Source organism: Sciurus carolinensis, chromosome 8, assembly GCF_902686445.1.
Source record: "Sciurus carolinensis chromosome 8, mSciCar1.2, whole genome shotgun sequence".
Taxonomy (NCBI): Eukaryota; Metazoa; Chordata; class Mammalia; order Rodentia; family Sciuridae; genus Sciurus; species Sciurus carolinensis.
The window spans coordinates 94,774,526-94,794,061 of record NC_062220.1 but is presented as its reverse complement, the minus strand read 5'-3'; the positions used below and the strand labels follow the sequence as shown (position 1 = coordinate 94,794,061).

At 35.1% G+C, this 19,536-nt stretch overlaps 1 protein-coding gene across 3 annotated transcripts in view; it reads right to left on the bottom strand.

Annotated features, from left to right (window-relative positions):
- Positions 1–4,316: 4,316 nt before the first annotated feature.
- Positions 4,317–19,536, bottom strand: part of Anln (anillin, actin binding protein) — a 72,812-nt gene continuing 57,592 nt past the window's right edge. The window contains exons 22-25 of one of the 3 annotated variants that reach the window (XM_047562776.1): positions 18,027–18,113; positions 13,329–13,436; positions 7,952–8,124; positions 4,317–5,584 (exon numbers count right to left, since the gene is read on the bottom strand). In XM_047562776.1, coding sequence (XP_047418732.1) covers positions 5,461–5,584; positions 7,952–8,124; positions 13,329–13,436; positions 18,027–18,113 — 492 coding nt within the window. In that variant the 3' untranslated portion in view covers positions 4,317–5,460. The remainder of the gene's footprint in view (positions 5,585–7,951; positions 8,125–13,328; positions 13,437–18,026; positions 18,114–19,536) is intronic. The other 2 variants (XM_047562775.1, XM_047562777.1) reach the window with 2 other exon arrangements.

The following is a 19,536-nucleotide window of genomic DNA, read 5'->3' as shown; positions in this document are numbered from 1 at the left end:
TAGAGGTTTTGTTAAGACTTTCCGTTTCAAAAGACAGTTAACAGATGCTATGCAGAAATCTCTCAGATGTTGTAAGTATCTGAGGAGGATTTTAAAGTAGACGTCATAAAAATGCCTCAGTGAGCAACTATGAACATGCTGGAAAACAAAAGAAACAAGAGGCAGGAGGATCTCGAGTTTAAAACTAGCCTCAGCAACAGTGAGGCGCTAAGCAACTCAGTGAGACCCTGTTTCTAAATAAAATACAAAATAGGGCTGAGATGTGGCTCAGTGGTTGAGTGCCCCTGGGTTCAATCCCCAGTACCCAAAAAATAAAAAATAAATTTAAAAAGTCTGAGCAAATGAATAGAAGATGTAAAGAAGAACTAATGGGAACATTTGAACTGAAAAATGCAATAATCGAAATTTAAAACGCTTTGGATGTCCAGGCACAGCGGAGCACCCCAGTAATCTCAGATACTAGGGAGGCTAAGGCAGTAGGCTCACAAGTTCCAGGTCAGCCTTGGCAACTTAATGAGACCCGGCCTTAAAAACAAAAAATAAAAGGTGCTCAATAGTACAGCACTTGCCTGGCATATGTGAGGTGCTGGGTTCAATCACCAGGACTGGGGGGAAAAAGTTCTATGAATGGCTGAATAGCAGAATGGAGAAAAGAGAAAGTATTATTAGTGAACTGGAAGAAAGGACAAAAGAAATTGCCCATTCTAAACAACAGAAAGAACAACAGGAAGAAATTGGTAAAAAAAAAAGAACAGAGTATCAGGGACCCTGTGGTACTATACCAAAAGAAAACTCATGTCATCAGAGTCCAGGAAGGAGAGAATGAGGTGGGACCTGAAAAGTGCTTGAAGAAACAATGGCTAAACATTTCCCAAAGCAGTGACAAAATATAAATCTAAAACTTCAGGAAACCAAGAAACCTAAAGAATAAACTTAAAGAAATTCATGCTAAGATACATTGAACTTCTAAAAGCTAAAGACAAAAATAGATTTTGATTATTTAGGTCGACCAGTTCAATTATTTCCAACAAATTGAATGAAGCACAATCACCTTTGTTCTCTAAAGTAAGAACACCCTTTTACCATTCATCTCTCTTTTACTGTTTGCCAGCTCTTTGCAATATTTTCTTTCCAAGAAAATGCAGTAAAAATACATTTAAATGGCCTGGGAGTGGGGTTTCTCAGCCTATTGAACTATAAGCTCTCTTAATACATATAAAAAGTTTATACCACATTTAATTATGATTTTGACTTCAAGATAAACTATTAGGTATGAATAAAATAAAAATAAGCATCTCAATCATCTATTTAGCAGTTGAGGGTAGACAGTATGTATAGGATGAACTCATGAAAAGCCACATAACTTGCCTCAGTGCAATTTGGCTTCTACTGGTGGAAATGGTGCCTCTGAAATGCAATGTTTCTCAAGGAGTAAGCTAAACAGATAAAAATTACTTAGCCTTCCAGGAAGCTTCAGACAAAATTCTGTATTTTAAATCCCAGTAAAAATGTCCTTTAATGATGGAAGGGAGGATTTGTCTCTTAGGGTTTATACTCAGAGATTAGAAATCTCTGCCCTACATGCCTCTGCAGAGTCTCCTTGGGGGCTAAGGCTGGCCTTGTCCTGACTTCAAATTTTGAAGCAGTTGCTCGATTATTCCATACTACAGTTGCCTCTGCCTTGATTTGTCTCCTGTTGGCCAGTCACAAGAAGGGCCTACAGATCATTCCACAGCTGCCTCAGGTACCCTGTTTCTTTAGTACTTAAAAAGTTACCATGACAATTGCTGATTGCTGACATGGGGCTCTACATTCCATCTCTCTTCTGGGTCCTATCACCCAGTTTTAAAAGAAACAACCGAACATAACCTGAAAATCCATCAACAGGGAAGAAAATTAAAAATAATCTTCAAGTCCATTAATAGGAAATTACAGTATACTTTTCCCACGAAACGCCAAGTAGTGATCAAAAAGAATGAAGCAAGCCTGAATATATAAAAACTTGGAAAAAGATCCAGAACAATTTGTGGGAAAAAGGGATATGCAATGCAAAATGAAACTACCCATAACAGAAGCACATGGCTAGAGATAAAAATATGGGAGGAACCACACCAAGTTGCAAATGGGAAGGAGTTGGAAGCAGCATTAGGTGGAGGAATGCTTTGACTTTGGAATCTGTTTCTAAGATTGATTTGTTTACATTGAAAATATTTTCATATATTGCTCATGCATATGAACTTATGGACTCTTTGAAAATTAAAATCAGGATGAAAAACTGAGTAAGTAGAAGACTCAGTAGAGGCTACAGGATATTGGGTTGTTAAGGGAAAAGCCCAACTGGGACAATATATAATGTTTTGTGGGAAAAGTATACCATAATTTCCTCTTAATGGACTGGAAGATTATTTTTTAATTTTCTTCCCTGTTGATGAATTTTCACATTATTTGTTTTTCCTTTAAAAACTATATTTTAATGCTCATTCCTTATATTTCTCTCTGCTCACATGCAAGCTTGTCTAAGGAGTTGGGAAAGGACTTAATAAGCTAAAGTTCTAAATTTCTTGTAAACATGCTGAAAACTGGACCTATTGGTAAATAGACTAATGATATTTGCTAAGAGGACTTATCTAAGGAATGCTTTTAGTGGGTCTTGGATGGTAAAGGATTGCTTATAATAAATAAACTTAGAATTTATGGATGTTTGCAAGATTCCTGAAAGTTACGAAAGCTATGCAACTATAAAGGGTATAAACTGGTGATTCCTTACCTAAAGTTGCCTTGCTCTCTTCTAAGTTAAACTTTTGTACTAACTTGAGAAATAGCACAGTGTAATAATACAGTATATGAATTCTGGAGTAGAGTGTGGGGTTTGCATCCAGGTCTGTGTGGCCTCAGAAAAGCTACCTAAGTTTTTGTGACAAGGCCAATTTCATAGTCATGTAAAGATTATATGAGATAATGCAACAATACCAAGAATAACACCTGGCACATGGTAAATGATCAAACAATGATAGAAAATCATAGGAGTTCTTTATATGTCTTGCATATTAATTCTTTGATTATTAAGTATTAGTGTTTTGTGACTATTTTCTCCTCATCTGCTGCCTATATTTTGCCCTTCTTTATACACATTTGTAAGACAGGGGTTTTTGTTCCTTTGTCTGGAGTGCTGGGGATTGAGCCCACAACCTCAGGCATGTAAGGCAAATGCTCTACTGAATCACACCCCAGCCAAGGACTCTTTTTTATGCAATCACAAATTTTATTATAACCTGATTTTTACCTAAATCATTTTATTTATTAAATTGACTGCTGCAAACATGAGTTCACATTTTCATTAACCTGTCTTCTGATTTTGTGGTCAGAATCTTACGGGTCTTCACGAGACTACACTACTATTCTTTTTTCACAGAGGATAATTATTGCTACTCCCTTTTCTGTTAAAGAACAGTGTTTCTTTAATTTTTGTTTTTCTTTCCACATTATACTCCCTGAATAATCTTATCCACTGTAATGATTTCAATAAAGTCCCTTTAGACAGATGACAGTGAAAATGTCAGTCTAGTATTTTCCATTATTTGGTGGAATATTTCTACCTTGATTTTCTATAATCACCTTAACCTAAATTTCTTCCTAAATTGAACTGTATATACTTTATATATACTAACATGGAACAATCTCTAAAGGATAGGTACTCTTGGTTTTTTTTTCTTTAACTTATAATAAATAGCACATATGGAACTAGAGACTATAACTCTAGGTAACATGCATATAATCTATCAAGTAATATGTTTAGTGTCCTCTGGGAAGACACACAAAAACAGGTACAAGTAGTTATGACATATAAGATTTTTCACTTTAACTTCTTTGTGCCTCTTCAATTGTGTACCACCATATGCAGTGACTGTTCAAAAATAAATACAAGTCTATCAATAAAAATAAGGAACCATCTGATTGGCCTCATCACACCTATGCTCTGTTTTGGCATTGATGTCCCTCATCTACTCAGTCTCTACTAAACACTTAAGAATCATCCACCAGCTTCTCAAATGCACATCTAATTTCACATTTTGCTGATATGCCTCAGAAAGGAAGCCTTCCATCCATCTACACATTTAACAGCAACCCTGGGATCACACAATAAGCTAATCTCTGGGCTAGAGACAAAAAGATGAGATACTGTCAGGATAATTCCCTCAAGAAGTCCCAGAGCCTGGAGATACAGAGCAGCACACACAATACTTCTTAAATAACCAATTCCATAAGCCATTTACAATTATTTATTTAGGTAGAGGTCATAAAATATATTTTTATAACATACATAAGAAAAAGCACATTTGAAAGAATAAAAAATAAAATGACAGGTGACAGAATTTAGTGTTTAGAAATGAAATCATCAACAACTTCTAACAATTCAAAGAAAAAATTCAGTGTATTTAAAAGTTGAGACTATGTTTTACATATTTTATAATAAAAAAGTATTAGGTTTTTAAAGGTAATACATGACATAATAATTTTCTGAATAATTTCAAGATAGTTTCAAGACACTGTCACACATAGACATGGAAAAAAAAAAGAAAAAGACAAGAACTTTGGCAAACAAAGTATTAGTCCATAGCAGCTTGGTAAAAGTATTTCTTTTAATATCAAGATTCTTCAATTTTACATTTGTTCTTGTTATAGGAGCAGAAATAATTAATATGGTAATGTTGAGAAGTCTATAAGCTACATGGCAAAAATGATTATTTCAATAAAGCCTGACTTCTATGAAAAATGTGCACCACACTGCATATATAGTAACTGGGGAAATATAAACCTTGTGATTATTAACTCTTCTATATAAAATATTTAACCCCCAAATCTCACAAAATGCTCCCTATGTCTTTATCTCTTTTTAAATGCAGCCTCAAGCTTTAAACTAACATACATTTGCTATTTGAAAAAGTTCTCATCTCCATTACTAAAAATGTTTCTGTAAAGTCCCTTAGAAGAACATTTTTTTCAGTACCCTGGTAACAAGCTTTCAAAAAACTACCAAAGCTAGAGAAGGGATCACCAAACCAGGGGTTTCTATCTCCAACCCCTGGAAGACCTTGCTATTTGGAGACTCACTGCTCCAAGAAGATAACTCAGGGCTTCCAAATTAAAAAAAAAAAAAAAAAATTGTCGTGAATATCTGGATAATTAGATTTCTAGAACAATGAGATTTTTCTATTTAGATTGATCAAAGTCAACTATAATGAATTGCCTTCCAATTATTTATGAATGAGAGATGAGAAATCAGTTGAAGTTTTACATATAAAAGATATAAATACTGCATAATATGTAGTGAATATTTGCACAAACCCTCTTATTTAAAGCATTAAATGCAATCAGCAAATCTGATGCTTTTAAATGTGTTTTCTTAAGATACATTTATGACACAGCTCAAAAAAACCTCTACATGGTACAGAAACATTTTTAAGGCTTTCCTATAGGTTTATAGCAAGCATCAGGTTGCCAGAGGCGAATATCAACAAGAACCTGATTGAGTTTTTGCATCCAGAGATCTCGCTCTTCCTTAGTATCTGCAGACAGCCAGTTCCTACAGGAACAAACAAACAGAGGTCAGAATATCTTCCACCCCATTCCATACCTTCAAGTATCCTTGCTAAGAAAAACAAGAAGAAAAAAATGCCTAAATAAACCAGTAAAAAGAATTACTCTTAACATCTTCTAGTGAATGTTAATCAAGAGCCACAAAATGAGGTTTTTCTCTAAGTATAATACAGTAAAATTATCCCCAGTGTGGTTAGCTGATATAACTCACACTAACTACATTTGGTAAATGTTTCAACCAAAGAAGGTGTTACATACAGGCAGTCTGGACTGGGTAATTCAGCAGTGTGGGACACCCACTGAGTATAGGCAGCTTCCTAATAAGATCACCATAGGCCCAAATCTGAGATACCAATATCCTTGAGACTCAGGCTCCCTGAAAGCTGGACGCTCATGGATCTTAACCTGCCTTTACAGGTGATGCTACTGTGCAGTGTTACCCATTATTTTTGTCCTACTCTGTTGGTAGAACACGGTGGTACTTAAATTATCTAAAGGTTCTAAGACTTTTGTCATATTAGAAATCTCTTCCTTGCATCCATATGTAGCTACAAGTTGAATGAATAACTAGTTGATGGGGTGAGCAAGAGTAGGGAAAGGGGGAGTTCCCTAAGTCCCAGCCGGACCATCCTTCTAGAGAATAGCTAGCTGTTAAAGGGTTTTATACTGTACTCACTCTGTGCCTTCACAATTTCTCATTTATACTAGAAATGGTGCAAAAATGAATACCACCTCATAAATGTTAATAAAAAGAATATTACTTGGATAAGTGACCATTTGTAGAGCTCATTCCATGGGCTCAACACTATGCTAAGTGTATCCATTCATTAATCTCTATTGTTACTCTATGGAGTTTCTTTTTCCCTTTTGACATAGGAGAATTCAGGGAACTAGCAAAGTTAAGTGACCTGCCATGGTTACACTTATTAAGTTACCAAGTCAGGATTTAAACTTAGGTTTGTGGAACCAGAGGTGTAGCTTACTGGTTTGATCCCCAGTGCCAAAAACAAATAAAAAAAGCCCACTTAGGTCTGTTGACTTCAAAGCTCCACTACAAAATACTGCCTCCACATGTGATAAGGTATTTCTAGTTTAAATGTGTAGTGTAGCTTATTGTTATGATCAAAAAAGTAAAATAACTTTTAAACCCCCAAGCAAAGCTGAAGATGGCCATGACTAGAAACTGAGAATATGCTTGGGCAAAAGCAGCACACAACCAAATTATGATATTGTAAGAAAAACTGCACATAAACAAACAGAATAATTAGAACAACATGCAATCTAGCACTTCTACTACAGGGGAAGTCCCAAGGAGAGGTATAGAAGGGTTTATGCAGCAAGTAAATGAAAAGATTATACGAAAAATTATGAGTAAGATTTATAAGAGATAAAGTGGGCTGTTGTGGTCAGAACTATTTAGGTACTGAACTTTGGTTCTCTCAATGACCAGCCATGTGGCAGCTATCAAGCAAAATAATCATAAACCCATTTTGCCTCTGCTGTCCTCTCTGACACTATTGTTGAACATCCCTGAAGGAAAGGAATGGATGAGCTAACATGTATTAATCTGGAAGCAATCTACTCATCAAGAATTTCCAAATGGGTCCCCTGGTTATTTTAAAATAAATTGGCAGGCTCTGGGGAGCACTGTTCTATTTTGGTATAATGTCTCTGGGCTGCAACTTTCTAAGATTTTCATATTTGGAACTCAGTGAGTTAAGGCTACCATCTCCCTTGCCCTCAATATCCAGCAGCAGTCTGATAAACAAAGATTTTTGTCAAATTCTAACTTTTGTGCCTAATTAGAACTCTGTACATTGAAGTGAGTCTTCAAACTTCTTGGATCATTCATGCAAAAGAAGCTATGTTAGACCCTTAGCAATAAGTTTTTGCATCTTAAGCTAAAGGTTATCAAAAAAGTGATATTCCCAAGAGTTTATTCTCTTAACCTTCAACCAGGAATCTGCAGAATAAGACTGTTTTTGTAAATCACTGGGTTAAATGAGGGTATTTCTGTAATGAAAAGGAAGGAATATATCAAGTTTTCTTAAATAAAGCTTGACTTCTCAGCTACACACGAAATCTCTAAACTTAACCCAAAGACTAAAAATGCCTGAAAATGCTTACACTGTGAGCATATTAGAAAACATGATTAGCTGGGATATAACCTGAATGTTAAATACTTCTTCACTATATTAGTTTATAGATTGTTCTCTTACTGCTGTGTGTGTTTCCTCACTATGGCTGTTCCCTTTCCAAAGTCAAAAGATCATCTGATATTTCTCACAGTGGTAAGAACAACATGGGTAATCAATTACTTAGTTGACAGAAAAAATAAAAGGCTAATACATACTTTGTGACACAGAGTGTGTCCCTGCATTGGCTGACAAGAGTCTCTCGGTCATCTTCTCTCTGTGGTCGGACAGTAATTAATTCAAAAGTATTTCGTCTTGCACAAAATTCTCTGTTGGCTGGTTCTATCTGATGGCTGGTACAATTGGCCAGATTTATCCTTCCTATGGGATTCTTTAAAAATAAATTTAAAATATATTAGTAGAACATACAAAACTAAGTCAATAAGCATTAAGCGGTATTTAAGTTGTTACAAATTAAAATTAAAAAGCCATTAATTTAAAAGTTAAATTTCCCTAAAATGGGAAATTAAATATATGGGGAAAAAATGCCCTAGTAATTTCTAACCATCATGGAAATGTAAATCAAAACTACGATGAGATATCACATCACACCTGTTAAATTGGCTAGTATCAAAAAGATGAAAGAGAACAACTGTTTGTAAGCCCACACATATGCACTCACACATACACACACACACACAGTTGGTGATATTGTAAATAAAAAAAGCCATTTTGGAAAAGAGTATGGAGGTTCCTGAAAAAACTAAAAATAGAATGACCATAAAATCCAGTAATCCCATTACTGGGCATATACCCAAGGAACTGCAATCAGTATGTCAAAGAGATGTCAGCACTCTGATGTTTGCTGCAGGATTATTCACAATATCCACAATATGGAAACAACCTAAGTGTCCATTAACAAATGAATAAATTTTAAAATGGGATACTACTCAGCCTTAAAAGAGAACAGGAAATTTTGTCATTTGGGATAACATGGAAGAACCTAGAGGTACCTATGTTAAGTGAAATAAGCCAGGCACAGAGAGGCAAACAGCACATAATCTCACTTTTACATGTGGAATCTAAAAAAGTCAAATTCATAGAAGTAGAGAGTAGAACAGTGGTTACCAGAGGCTGGGGAAGGGAAGGGAGTAAACAGGGAAAGGGGCGAAATAAATCAACAGGAACAAAGTTAAAGTTAGGCAAGAGGAATAAATTCTATTGCATAGCATAATAACTACACATAATAATAATGTATATTTTTAAAATAGTAAAATTGGATTTTATAAGTGTTCTCAGCAGAAATGAATGATAAATATTTGAGGTGATAAATATTCTAATTAGCTTGATTTGAACATTGCACAGTGTATACATATATTGAAAACATTACATTGTACCCCATAAATAGACTCAGTCATTACTTGTCAGTTAAAATTAAAAACTTCTTTAAAAATAGTTAAAATTTATTTACACTGGGGCTGAAGGAACATATTCAATATTTATTATTGTTTCTTGCTGGTCGTAAACATGGAAACCAAAAATACCAACTGTTGGCTTTTACTAACTATTCTATTCTATGAACCTAAAAAAAAACAAAACCACTATTATGGAAATCTTCAAACAGAAAATATAAAGAACAGTATATAATCCCCTACCTCAACCAGCTTCAACAATTAGATAAATATATTCAACTCCCTTTTGCCTATACCTCACCCTTTTCTCCCCTTTCAATAAAAGGAAGCCTCGACATCTTGCTTTATGAGTAAATATTTTTTAGTATCTCTAAAAGATAAGGCCAAGCAATTGGAAGGTAAGTCATTTCCATGCTATGTGAACTAAATGGAGATAAAAATTCATAAGACCAAATGGTCCCCAAAATGGGAAACCAATAAAACTGTCAAATCTCTTAGTAATTTTAAGAATTAAAATAAAACATAAGATTTCAAAACCATAGATGGGCTAAGTTTGCATAGAACAGTAAAATCCTCTGTTGATTAGTCCCAAAAATATAAAATGGTCTAAGACTGGCTAGCAATTAGATAACATCTATCAAAAAGCATTACAAGTAAGCATATTCTGAACTACAATTCTACTTAAAAGAAATTTGTACTGAGCAAATATATAAGAAAACAAAGATGTTTATGCATATGTAGCCACTATTTTTTCACAACAGAAAAAAAATTCAAAACAAATTAATAGATAGTAATGGAGGCCATATAAGTAAATTGTGATGCAATGTTTCCAGAAAATATGGAAAACTAAATAATATGAAAATCCTCCTATTGTATAATCCCTCAAAAATTCTAAATAACTGAATTTAAAAGAATAAAAGAAATCATCAAAGCCAAAATCAATGAGGAAGAGAGAGTGCTGAATAGTAAGCTAGCCTGTAACCCTGGTTACCCTTGGGGCACTTGCCAATGTAGGAACCTATAGCCTGGGCTCACACAGATGAAATGATTTAATATGAAGCCTGGTACTTGCTTTAAAATACCTCAGCAAAACAAGAAAAATAATAAGTATGTTTTGGAGACAAAAATTAAACTTGAAAATTAATACTTACCAAAGCTAAGAGTACATTATATTGTTTTGTATATATGAATATTTTAACTTTAAAAAGCAAAATATATACATTTTCATGTATGTACATGTGCAAGAGAGAGAGAAAGAGAGAAAAGCAAGCGTTAAAAAGAGTAATACAATGTTGAATAAGAATAAATTAGGAGCCGGGTGCAGTGGCACATGCCTGTAATCCCAGTGACTCAGGAGTCTGAGGCAGGAGTATCACGAATCCAAAGTCAGTCTCAGCAAAAGTGAGGGATTAAGCAACTCAGCGAGACCCTGTCTCTAAATAAAATACAAAATAGGACAGGGGATGTGACTCAGTGGTTGAGTGTCCCTGAGTTCAATCCCCAACACACACACACACACACACACACACACACACACACAAAGAATAAATTAGGGCTGGGGAGATAGCTCAGCCGGTAGAGTGCTTGCGTTGCAAGCACAAGTCCCTGGGTTCGATCACCAGCACCACAAAAAAAAAAAAAAAAAAAAAAAAAAAAAAAATAGAATAAATTAGGAGACTTGCCTAAACAGGTACTAAGATTTATTTTTAAACCATAGTTATTGTGATTGGGATAGAGAAAAAACAGGGAAAAGGAAATAGAATAGAAAGGCTAAAACATAAACCTACCCATAATTATATCTTAGATATATACATAAATATATTAATACTTGCCAGAAATGGCACTGTGAATCAGTGGGGAAAGGATTGACCATTCAATAATGCTGGCAAAATTTGTTATCCAGTCCCTCCTCCACAAAAATCAATTCTAGATAAATTAAGTGGGTAGTATAAAACTTTGTAGAAGGCAATATAAGAGAAATTTTTTTGATTATAGGGAAAGAATGATTTTCTTAAGACTCAAAAAAACATAAAGACCTGGGGATATAGCCCAGTGGTAGAGTGCTTGCTGACCATGCACAAGGCCCTGGGTTCAATTCACAAAACAAACAACACAATAGGTTAACAGATTTTATTTCCTTAACATCAAAAACTTCGGTAAGGAATAAAACCCTGTAATGATAAAAAATATGCCAAGCCAAAGACTAAAGAAATATAATTACAATTTACAAAAAAAGATGGAAATGGCTAAAATATATAGAAAAATAAAACGAAAGAAGAGAAAATATAAATGGCCACACACATAAGAAAAGATGCTTCCTCTAGTAATCAAGGATATATAAAATAACAGATAATACTTTGCATCTGTCATACTCACAAAAGTTTAAAAGGCTGATATATCAAGTGTCAGCAAGAATAGGAAAACATAGACATCTTGGTGGGAACAGAAAATTGTACAACCACTTTCGAGAATCATTTGATGAAATAGCTGAATATATGAAAAATCCTACAACCCAAAACTCTTATCCGTGTATTTAAGAAGCACCAGTACTACTTGAAATAGCAATGATGTAAAAATTATCTAAGCATTTCTAAGTAGGAGAATGAATAAAGTATGATGTGGTCTTACAATGGAATACTATACTGCAGATAAAAAGAAACTAGACCTACACATATCTACCTAGACTAACTTTACATAACATATTGACCTCAAAAAGCAAGTTGTAGAATATTTACAGCATATTATTTGTATAATGTTTAAAAATATGCAATTGCAATAACATGTTACACATATATGACAAAGAAATACATAGGAACACAAAGCAATTTTAGCATATGGTTATCTCTATGGTGGTGAACTACATACAGTGCTTCAACTGGACTGATAACTGAAGTTGACTGAAATGATGGCTTTTATGCCTTTTTGAATATCTTAAACACTTCACAATATATTCTTAAAATACTAATAATTTTAATGACCAAAATGTAATACTACTTAATAATTACTAAACACAACATTATGGATGTATCTTTGTTGATGTGGAAAGATGTCAACACATATAATCAAATAAAAAGTGCTGCTTTGGGCTGGAGGTGTGGCTCAGTGTACATGGTTGCCTAGTATACTCAGGCCCTGGGTTCATTCCCCAGCGCAAGAGGGAAAAAAAAAAGACAAAGGAAAAAAGTGCTGTTTTTTGTTTCAAAAAAATTCATAAATGAAAATATAATTATTATTATATTTTAGATATTTTAAGTTGAGAAGGATATACAACCAAAATAGAAATAATAATTATCTATTATGGATAGTTTTCCTTAATTCAGCTCATTTCTGTTTTCTAGTCAGGGATAATAAATAATATACTTCAGCAATATCATTAAGTTCTCTTAAAATGAGATACAATTTGTTAAACAAAACCTTATTATTAAGTTTTATAAACAATACCAAAATACTGTATTTCTTTTTCTTTCTTTTTTCTTTCTTTTTTTTTTTTTGATTCATTGTAGGGTATAACTTTTCATTTCTCTGATTGTACACGAAGTAGAGTCACACCATTTTTGCAATCATCCATGTACATAGGGTAATGATTTTTGTCTCATTCCATTATCTTTTCTTCCCCCCGCCCCCTTCCCACCCCTCATTTCCCTCTACATAATCCATCCTTCCTCCATTCTTCCCTTACCCTCTCCCCCAATCCCCATTATGTATCATCATCCACTTATCAGAGAAAACACTCAGACTTGGGTTTTTTGGGATTGGCTTATCTCACTTAGCATAATATTCTCCAGCTCCATCCATTTACCTGCAAATGCCATGATTTTATTATTCTTTATGGCTGAATAATATTCCATTGTGCCCATTGTATTTCTATAGCTGGTTTTCTATTACTGATTTGTCCCAGGAAAAATATAAAAAAGAATTAAACATATTTCCAACTGAAAATGTCAACAGAAGTACTGTGAAACATTCCAAGAGAAAAGAAGGAAAACTTATGATCAAATCATAAGCAATGGACAGGATATAAACTCTTCACACAGAGAGGACTGCAGCAAGAACATTTTATTGGCTTGTAAGTACATGTAAGGGAGCAACTGGGTAGGTGAGGGAACAGAGGGAACACCTGCATGAAACACCACATGGAAACCAATCAGAGCTTTTCACCACTGATCAGTACTACTTAAATTACCTTTCGCCTCTCATCATCAGGATAAGTCCAATAAGAGATACAGTTGCCAGAAAGAACACACCATCTTCGATGCCAGGCACCAAAACCACTAACGTCTTCGAATATGGTCTGGAAAAGTCAATTGAAATGCTGACTTGAGAAACTGGAGGAAAATGACCAAACTATGAAATGCCAGTTCTGTATCTTCAACTTCATGTTGTCACATTTCATGTCAAAATCTATTTGTATGATTTTTATCATATCTTTTTACTTTAGTAATGAAAATTGCAGATTGTTCACATCAGAAGATAACTAATATCACTTAAAAGAATTTAATAACACCTAGATGTTAACCTCAAATAAACATTTCTACATAACTTCAGAGTTTTCACAAGCATGATCTCCCTCACCAAAAGTTCCTTAAACAAAAGAGAAGTGCAAGTGTTGAAAAGTATAATGAAATGAAAAAATGATGTCTTCTAACATTAAAAAACTAGTGACAGGATACTAAGTTAAGCCTATCTTCATATGGAAGACTGGCATTTTATTCCCATTTACAACAGATTTTCTAAAAGGATTAGAAAAGTTGACTCATGATCATAGGCCTTGATGGGTTACTGTGATAAACATCATAACACTTAAATCCACTGCCTGGCCATGAGGAGTACTTGGAAGTGGCATCTCCCTGCAGTCAAGCATTTTGGGAATGCAGGTGGCATCATAAGGATAGGTGAATAGTAGTGCTGGTTACAGACCAAACTCCTAAACAGGTAATGAGCAAGTACGTCCACTTAAATAATATAAGTAGAAGTTGGGAGGCTTTTCCTCTGCTATTTTTCAGTTGTAGTTAACAGAGTCCTAATTTATATAAAGTTCTCACTTTAAATTTTAAAAATCCTTTAGGAACTTTTACATTAAAAAAAAAAAAGCAAGGAAAAAAAAATGTAACAATGCTGAAGATCATGGGTTGGCAAAATTTTTCCTTGAAGGGTCAGAGAATGAATATTTCAGTTCATCTAGTCTATGTCACAAATATTAAGTTTTCCTGTTGTAGCACAACACTAAGTATAAACAGACACTAAGTATAAAGAGATTAGCCCATATCCATAAAACTATAAAAATAAGGGGTAGGTCCTACTACGCTGTCCCCCAATGCAGATAATCCAAAGGCATCTTTGTGTTTGATTTCAGAAGGCATCAAGGTTTCTACACCTTTAAGTCACAACTTTACCTTTCTGATTGTTGGGTAGCTGAAAAAACAACAGTATTATTTGATTCTTGCCGTGAGGCACTATTCCAAGAACATGTTTGTACATTAACTCAATGAATCCTTATACCAACCCTGCAATACTCTCAAATTCACTGATTTATGTGAATTTGGCAAAGGCAGCTTGTATGACATGTTTCCATGATAGATAGAAACCTCAAATCTATGAGGTCCAGTCATATTCCTCTTGTCCTACCTTTGTTCTGCCCCCTAGCTCATGCTTTTTCCCAACACATGCTTCTCTGAACAACACCCTCATAGTTAAGGAAGAAAAAAAATCTTGTTATTTTATTTCCATCCCAAGCACAAGTTAATACAGGTGACTCACAAGCTCCCTCCTGTGTCTATGTGCACTTTTACATCATGAAGGTAATAGACAAGGGAAGTGCTGGTGGAGAACAGGCCAGTTATTATCATATCCTACTATGATTAGAGACGAATAAGACAGGCTTTTCATCTTTATAGCTGAGGAAATGAGGGTTGGGAAAAATTAAGTGACAACACACAATCACAAGGCAAAACTGGTGGCACCTTCTAGCTGCCTGTCCAAAACGCCTTTCTGGTGTCATCAGTCAAGGTTAGGCTGAACCCACACTGATTCAGAGCCAGGTACCAGTGTCTCTAGTTATAGGATTCCTCCCAGTTAACTCTGGCACAGCAGGAAAGGAAACTGAACCAAATAGCTTTCATTTCAGTTACAATCTCTAATTTTTATAAAAGGTAGGAGTGATTAAAATGTACTGTTTAGGCAGGGGACAGAGTTATATGAGGGAGTTCTGAGTTCTTCATTTCTGTGACTGTGGGTATAATAAGAATGGCTTTAGGATTCAAGACTAGTTAAGAGCATAGCTCAAAAATTAAATAGGTCACACATTATATGCAAATGAACTGGCTACTAGAATAAAACCTATCAGTTGTTAAGGGTGTCTACAATAAAATGTAAAAATATTTACATTAAAAGGTCAGTAGGTAAACATGGCTTTAAATTCAGAAATTTATTTTAAAATGCTTTTCAAGACTATCTAGTGCCACCTACTGGATTTATTACTGAAGAAGCTAGCAAGGAAGGAAAAACTTGCATGATATCTGTAGGAAGTCTGATTTATGAAGTCTGATTTACCTAGGCCATGTGAGCTTTTTTTTTAATCGTCTAGCTCTACTTTCTGAACCTTTCAATAGTAATTGCAAAATGATCTGTAACATCCCTCATATCATTCAAGTTCTGTGTCACAGAGAAAACCAATTAGATTTTTACCATAAACACAATTTTCTATGTATTCCACACACATACTATTCTCTGATGACAGAAAAAGTATAATTCTGAACAGACTGATCCCAGGAATTGTGGCTGGAGATCATTTCATCCCCTCTCATGGCCTTGCTTCATGAATTATCCTAATTCAGGTTGCCCAAGGCTTCTATCTTTAACTTCTTTGGGTCCTGTTAGAAGTTATTCATTTATATTTAAAGTTGCTCAAGTTTCTCCCATCCTAATAAAATGTGGACCAAATCCCTCTTTCACCCTACAGACGTCTACAAATAGCACACTCACTCTTCTTTCTTTTCCCACTTGCTACCAAACTTTGTTTCCAAGAGTTGCTCCCGCTCTCCCTCCTCACCTCCCATCAGCTCCAGAACCACTTGTGATCTAGCTTGTCTTGCCAAGGCTGAAATGACCACCTTGAGTCCAGCAGTCATGATGGCTTCTTCTCTAATTTGGCCACTACCTCCTTCAACCCCTCTCTTCCCTCCCCTTGGCAACCAAGACATTAAATTCTCTATTTCCTACCCTATGGTCTCCTCTGAGGGCTTCTCTTCTTCAGCCTGTCCTTTAAATGTCAGTGCTCCCCCTGGTCTGCTTCACTCACTGACCCTGGGTTTCCATTACTACACTGCAGACATTCAAACCTCTATCTCCACTAAAACATATACCCAGAGTCCAAACCCTGATCTTTGAAAACACATCTCTAATCATCTAAAACTCAAATAGTTTAAAACCCAGCTCATTAAAAACTTACCACTGCAAGCAGGAATTGACTGGGAATAGGCATGAGGGAACTTTCTGGGATAAAAGTCTAAATCTTAATAGAAATTTGGATTATACGGGATCTATGTATTTGTCAAAGCTCAGGGAAAATACAATTAAGTTTTAGGGTAAAGTCCTTAATGTCTACAATATACTTTGAAATTCTTCCAAAAATGACAGAGAATGGCTGGACAGGAGATATGTGATAAAATAAGGATAGTAAAGAATGTTACAGGTTTAAGATAAAATCTAAAGAGTGGGTAGATGGATGTTCATTGTAAAATTCTATCCATATTGCTATTTGTTTGCCATTTCTCAAATAAAATGTTGGGGGAGAATATACCACCTCCCACCCCAAATGTGGGAAGAAGGGACATACTTGGCTCTTCCGGAAGGGTCCTTTACCTCAGCAGTAGCCCTGCCACCCCAGATGTGCAAAGCAGAGAGCACCATTTTTGACTTGTGCTTTCCCACTCCCTAGAGCCAAATCACTTATGTCTGCTTGCTTCCTTCTTCCTGTCTGCCTGATGGGCCATTCCCTGCATCCTACCTGTGGTTCCCATCATCTCTCACATATAGTACCTATATCCTAACTGGTCTTTCTCAAATCATGTTCCACATGTCCTGTCAAAATGACAAGACATGGGCTGGGGAGATAGCTCAGTCTGTAGAGTGCTTGCCTTGCAAGCACAAGGCCCTGGGTTCAATCCCCAGCACCGCAAAAAAAAAAAAAAAAAAAAAAAAAAAGATTTTTCTAAACCCCAAATTTAGTGTTTTCCTCTGTTTAAAATCCTTTACAAATGACCCACTTGCTTAAGAATAAAGCCCAAAACCTTTAAAACGACCTTTAACACTTTGTCCATTTCCTCTAACTATATTTTGCTTCCTAGTCACTCTCCTCCCTCCACCACTCCCCTTAACTCAAATGCGGAGTTCTAGCTATCCTGAAATACCTGTAATTGTCCAAGTGTATCATGCTTCTTTTCTGCAGGTGGGGCTAAGAGAGGAAAGGGCCCTCCAGGTCACTGTACATGCTCCCCTTATATGGAAAACTTCTCTCTTTCCCCCTAACTTATTCAGTGAGCAGTTTAGAAGTTACTTCTTCCAGTAGCTTCCTTTAACCCTCTCCACCACAGGACAGGTATTTTGCCAGCTCACACACACACACGCACCCTGTGTTTTCTCCTACTATAGTAGTGTATTATACTTCTCTGTTCACTTGTATTTCCTGCTAGTGAACTAAAAGCTCCTTAGTAGAGTGATTGCTTTTTATGGCCTATTGTATTCTAGCTCAGTGACTGGCATATAGAGGATATGCAACAAATCTTTACTGCATCAATTTATTGCTTAATCATTCCTACAGGTAACCAAGTCTGTGTTTTATAAAATGGAAAAAGGAAAATAAAGATTAAATGATACTACTTACTAGAAAACCTTTTTCTTCAACACTTGAATTCACTTGACAGTTTATTTTTAAATAAATATGGCCCTCCAAAGGAGACAAAAAGGGTACCTGTGAATAAAAAGGATAAATTATTTGCCAAGTAGTTTCGAAGATGATTTTTCTTGATAAAACATGTATAAATCATGAACAAAGAATATTATGCATAGAAAATACATCATTTTCTAAAGGTAAAAGACATAGTCAAAAATCCACTGATTCCTTAGCAACAAATGCTTTTAAAGAACAAATTAATTCACTGTACAGCTTGACAAAAACAAAAACCCTAATTAATGTGAAAAATAAAACATATTTAACAATAGACTATGTATTTACCCATTCTCCATCAACAGAATATACTCAACAGTAGACCAACTGCTTAAATTCATATAATACCTATCACTCACCAATAAAGAACAATGAATTGCAGAAATGGGAAAACCAATCCTCAGACCCATATGAAACTCCAAAAGATCCCCCAAACCAAAACAAAGATGAAGAAATTATATTTCCCCATTTAAAAAATTAATTCACCAGGTGCAGTGGTACATGCATATAACCCCAACAGCTTGGGAGGCTAAGGTAGGAGGATCACAAGTTCAAAGCCAGTGTCAGCAATGTACTGAGGCCCTAAACAACTTAGTGAGACCCTGTCTCAAAATGAAAAATAAAAAGGTCTGGGGATGTGGCTCAGTGGTTAAGTGCCCTTGGGTTCAATCTCTCATAACAAATAAATAAATGAATAAATACAATTTTTAAAATAAAAAAGTAATTCAAAGCTCTGGTCATCAAAACAGCCTGGCACAAGTGTAGGTGTATAAACAAAGGGAAAAGAATTGAGAGCCCCAAGAAATAAACTCATATATCTATGGCCAATTGATTTTTGACAAGGATGCCAAGACCATTCAAAGACATAAAGCAGTCTTCAACAAATAGGGTTGAAAAGACTAGGAAGTCATATGCAAAGAGGCTGGACTTGTACCTCATACCATATACGAAAATAACTCAAAATGGATAATGATTTAAATATGACAGCAAACACCATAAACCTGACAGAAGAAAACACGAAGGTAAAATTTCATGATCATGGATTTGGCAAAGTGTTCTCAGATATGATACCAAAAGCATAAACAACATAAGAAAAAAATAAAATAGATTTCATCAGAATTAAAAATCCTTTCAGTATGGAGGTTTCTCAAAAGTTGAAAACAGAACTACCATGACTCTGCAATTCCACTTCTAGTATTTATCCAAAATAACTGAAATCAGGTTCTTAAAATGATATCTGCATTCCCATCTTCATTGCAGCACTGCTCACAATAGCTAAGAGGTAGAAATAACCTAAATGTCCATCAACAGAACAGATTAAGAAAATGTGATATGCAATGGTCTAGTGTTTAGAAAAGCCAAAGAACTCAACAACAAAACAATAAAAGGACAACCCAAACAAACAATCCAATTAAACATTTGGCAAACAACCCAATTAAACATTTGA